The sequence below is a fragment of the Anarhichas minor genome, unplaced genomic scaffold (assembly GCF_050575085.1).
Source record: "Anarhichas minor isolate MPS153535 unplaced genomic scaffold, ASM5057508v1 ptg000051l, whole genome shotgun sequence".
Lineage (NCBI taxonomy): Eukaryota > Metazoa > Chordata > Actinopteri > Perciformes > Anarhichadidae > Anarhichas > Anarhichas minor.
The window spans coordinates 681,713-686,757 of record NW_027466497.1 but is presented as its reverse complement, the minus strand read 5'-3'; the positions used below and the strand labels follow the sequence as shown (position 1 = coordinate 686,757).

Below are 5,045 nucleotides of genomic sequence, written 5' to 3'. Positions count from 1 at the left end.
AACAGTTATCCACTTCACGGAGGAGAACACAGACCGCTTCCTCCTCCCACTCTCACTGGACAGTTAATTATGATCATATGAACTCTGGTATTTGTGTGTGTCTGTGTGTATGTGTGTTTCAGGGGGACATGAGCAGACTTGCCTCTTTGATTTTCGAAATGAATAAAGAGGGGAAATTCCTGCAAGTCTTATTATTATTCATTCCTGCCATTTTGCATTTCACTGCCATTCTGATTGTAAATCGTAAGTAGGCCACATTGCCACCAGCTAGACCACATCCTGGAATGACAAACACCTCCTGTGCAGTTAAGTGAAATATTTAAACGTTCTTGTATGGTTATTAATAAGAAAACTCCTGCATTTGTAACTTTGTCACGGGGAAAATAAAAATCATTTAACTTTCAATCACACATTTAGCTCTCAAGGCATCTAAATCCCTTTACCCATCGTCCCTGGAGCAGTGTCAGATGTTAAGATCATGCTGAATGAGTGGCAGGTGTTGACCTTTCTGTCAAAAACATATGAGTCAAATGGATGGTAATCCCCTTTACAGTAAATTAAACTATATTTTGCGTAGTTGTTGTCAGTGCCCAGAAAAAAACATGTGGCGGTTCAGATTTAAAGTAAAATGATGTAATGACTGTGTTTGGAATAATGTGTGTATGTGTGAGTGGGTAGGTGTTGTTAGGTTTGTGCCCAGTAAGTAGTAACTTTGGCTGTGGGGTGTTGTCTCTCAGATGTAGATAAAATGGTCATGTGTTACTCTGACGTATGGAGCACACGTGCACTAACAGCATGTAACAGGCTGCTTTAGGTACATGGCCACCACCAGCAGGAAAAACTAATCAGATCTTTTACCAATGTAATGGTTAAACTATATAATGAAATTATCATATTAAATGCGTATAAAATACTCATTAGTCTATGGCCCCTATCAAAGAGATACCATTACTGAATTATTATTCAATTATTTAATGTTGTAGCTGGTTAAGTGGAATGAATGACTAACTACTTTATGTAAGGTGGGATTGTTACATCTATAACAATGCATTGTATTGTATCAAATTATAATTGTTTCACCCCGAAGGGGTCTCAGCACAATATTTACTTTAATGCTGTGAGTTATTCTTTTCCAAATGTATACAACAACACATTGAACCTGCACACTAGTTTTCCAGTCAAGAGTCCTCTTGTCACGGCCAGGCCATGCCCCCCTGTGTGTGCGTGTGTGTGTGTGTGTGTTGTGGGCGTGGCTCCTACCTGGTCTCCTCCCTACTCCCTCCTGAATACTACTCCTTCACCTCTCCTGTCCACTCTACCTGCAGCTGCCTTACGTCGACTCATCTACCCAACAGTATATCTATACCCCGGCTTTCCATCCACACATTTAGGATGATATTATGATGACGTTTGTATGGAATTGAAGTAGCCTACAGTCATTCATTCATGATCCATCTGTAGGATGATGGTGAATGGCTGAACTGTAAGGTCAACGGCCTGGCTCACCTACGCCTAAAAAGGACACTGATACGTAATCGCATGAGGAAAATTGGAAATGTGAGGGAAATAAAGTCCAAACCCTAAAAGGTGTCATGATTTTCAAGTTGAGGTATTTCTTTATCATCAACAATGAGAAGACAAAGAATAGATTTCACAGAACATCTCATTTGCATATTGGATTCCATAAGCATGTTCCATGGCATCCCTTAGAACATGCTCATGTTCTATGCAGTGGAGAGTTCAGATCCAGTCAGACTAATATTGATCCTGTTGAGAGAAGCTACTCAGTTTTGGCTCAGCAATTTTGTGATGATTTAGTTGAATATTTCTTTTAGTCATGTCTATTTGCGAGGTATTAAAAAACTTCCTGAAACGGCAAAAGACGAACTTCAACAAAGAAAGTGATGTAAGTAACTAACTCTATCAACCTAGCTACTACTGTTGGATATAAGCAAAAACATTTCCAAATTAGGGCTGGGCTATAAATAGATAATATATTGAATTTTTGATGTTAGAATATGTCGTCTTCAAATCGTAATATGGCGAGAGTGTTGACTTTTCTTTGATTTAAAGGTTGCATTACAAGTTATCATTTTCTGAACTTACCAGACTGTTCAAGCTGTTGTATTATTTGCATGCACTCGGTCATTAAATCCACATCAATGATTATTATTTTTTATCGATAATCTCATTTTGTAAATATTTTGTGAAGCCACCAATGGTCAAACCTACAATATTGTTGCAACAACGAAATCGAGGGATTTGGTCAAACATTTCGTGATATTTGATTTTCACAATATCGTCCAGCCCCAGCCATCATACTACATGAAGTCCAAAAATATAAATACAAATAACAACTAAGAACTAAAAAATCTTTCTTTGTTACAGCCAACAGAGAGCCACAGTGGCTCCAGGAGTCAGTCCAGGATCCGGGACATCAAGAGAGCTGAAAGTGCTAAAAGGGCTGCACAGATCCAACACACAGAGAGGCTCTGTGCTACCCAGCAAGCCCAAACCGACGCTGTTCTGAAGAGACTGGGATTCTCCGTCCCACATGACACTCTACCTTCACCTCAGCCCCAAGCTTCCAGAAGGAGCCCTGAATCCTCTCTGCGAGGAAGGAGGATCAAGCCCATTTCAGAGGACGACAAAAGGGGCCGGACGTCCAGGACCAACCGGACTTTGCAAGAAGAGAACCCCTTCTTAAAGAAGAAGCTGTGTCTGGGCAGTCGGATGGAAATGCCATCCTGTAAATTGGCTAAGATTACAGAAGAAGACAGGAGCCCAAGCCCAGATTTCTCCCTCAGCTCAGTGGACATGCAAACTGAGCTGAGGGCCATCAGCCAACTCACCCCGACTCCTCCTCCAACAGCAGCAACCAGAAGACCGACTCGTCTCCCTGTGATGATTGTAAAACCTGGACAAGCAGGTATGTACCGTTGAATGATAATGATTTTCTCTGTGGGAACTTGAATGGTTATTGGTGGACATGGGAATACAGTTAAGAGGTTTTGTGTAAGCATGGCTATTTTGCTGTTAATCTGAACAGAAAAGGATGTAGCTGATGGATGCAAGCTCCAGACAGCTCAAAGTAAGGTGGAGAAATTGATGGAAAGACTGGATAAGTTCCAGCTGCTCCACCATCCTTCACCTCAACCACCAGCAGCCCCAAGAAGGACCAAGGCGGTGACAGCCAAGGTTCGATTACCTCCCGCCCCGCCCAACAGAAGTCAACCTCACTGTGCGGTCAATCCCACGGTTCCAGCACCTCCTGTCCCACCCAACAAAATAAGACCTCACCGTGGGCCACAACCCTGCTCTGAAAAAGCTGACACAGGTCAGGAAGACCTCCAGCCTTTGGTCAACCCTACAAAGAGTCTGTCCCTCTGCTTCAAGCAGCTGACCTCAGATGACTGGTAAGACATCAACACACAGGGACACAACAGTCTGTTTTTCCTAAAGTAGTGACCAACAGAGTTCAATCATTCTGTCATCTAAACATAGGGAGAAAAACCTTGATGGATTGAAATCTGTTCGAGCTCTGGCACGACACCATCCAGCACTACTGCAGAGCAAGCTTCATGAAGTCTGCCTGATCCTAATTAAAGTGGTATTGTAAACCTTTTCCTCTTTGTTTCTGCGTTGCATGATGTTCTCATTTGCCTACTTGTGCATGTACCATGTACTGACGTATTGACTGATGTTCTTATTTTCCATCTAGGTGAATAACCTGCGCTCTTCTGTAGCCAGTTTTGCATTGGACACAGTGGGAGAGCTCCATGTTCACTTGGGGAGAGCCATGGACGCCGAGGCAGAGTGGACGGGCCGTGCTCTGCTGCTGAAGTTGTCTAAGACAACAAATGTCTTCGTTCGCCAGCGGGCTAACCTTGCCCTGGATGCGCTGGTGAAGGGCTGCTGCCCTGGAAGAGTCATGAGCATCCTATTCAACACAGGGCTAAGGTGAGACGAGAGGATTTGATCAGAATTCAGCAGGAAGTGTGGTAGCAGCAGCATTACAAATAAATGAAGTGAAAGTCACAGGATTTGTCTTACATTCTCTCGTGTTTGTCTTTCTTCAGTCACACTTGCATTGCAGTGAGGGAGAGCACAGCACAGCACCTCCAACAGCTGGTGGACGTAGTTGGAGAGGATCAGATCTTAACATCCGGAAAGATCTTCACAGAGCGTTTCCTTACTGCCGTCAGTGAGATGGCAGTGGATGCTGCACCGGAAGTCAGGTGGGTTAGCAAATCTTGCATAGTCTTAGAGTACGTAGCTCCTGTTAATATTTGTTTGTTCAATCTCAGACATAATTGTCTAACCTTCTTGGCATTGTGCTTGTACACTAAATTGCTAAATGGGAAATGTTTTCTGCACAGGCGCCATGGACAGATGATGATCCAGGGAATTGACCAGCAGAGGAAGCTCATCCCAGAGAAATACCTGCGTCCTGTGCAGAAGATCTTTCAGAAGGCGAGGCAATAACAGGACATAACATCAACCTTAGGCTGGCATGGTGTTATAGCTTGTGGCAGTTGTAATAAATAATTAATGCCAAAATATGTAATGAATATTAATCACTCAGTTATGAATCGTTTTATTCGTGGAGGTTCGGCTTGAACCATTTTTCTTCGTCTCCATCTTTCTCTCTCAGCGAGGTGCTGAATCATCTGGTCACCACCCCCTTTGTAGTTGCAGGGATCACTACGGCATGTTTTGCCAGTTTCAAAATGTCTTTCATATCATTCTTGTATTTCTTTAAGACGCTTTCTATAAATAGTTGCTGGAACAAATCTTCAGCACGTTGGTGCGTCGTAAGTTGGGGCTACAGGACGAGTCGGGAACACCAGGCCAGAGCAAGAGGCAGAACCGGCACAGTTACAAGACTCAAAGATCTAAATGATATTTGTGGTACAATAGAACCCGAAAAAAGAAGAGGCTCCTTCAGGTTCTTGCTTCTCATGTCAGCTGGATGTCCTCTCAGCCTGTGAAGATGTCTCGGCTCACGGTGGGCCTTCAAGCATGCAGACGGACAAAACTTGTCT

General features: G+C 43.3%; 1 protein-coding gene across 1 annotated transcript; it reads left to right on the top strand.

The window, feature by feature from the left end:
* Nucleotides 1-2,283: 2,283 nt before the first annotated feature.
* LOC142931445 (TOG array regulator of axonemal microtubules protein 1-like) lies at nt 2,284-4,610 on the top strand. The gene is made up of 6 exons (XM_076075355.1): nt 2,284-2,929; nt 3,050-3,416; nt 3,505-3,610; nt 3,722-3,960; nt 4,080-4,238; nt 4,380-4,610. Exons 1-6 carry the CDS (start codon nt 2,734-2,736, stop codon nt 4,483-4,485), a joined length of 1,173 nt encoding a protein of 390 aa, XP_075931470.1. The 5' UTR covers nt 2,284-2,733; the 3' UTR covers nt 4,486-4,610.
* Nucleotides 4,611-5,045: the final 435 nt, after the last annotated feature.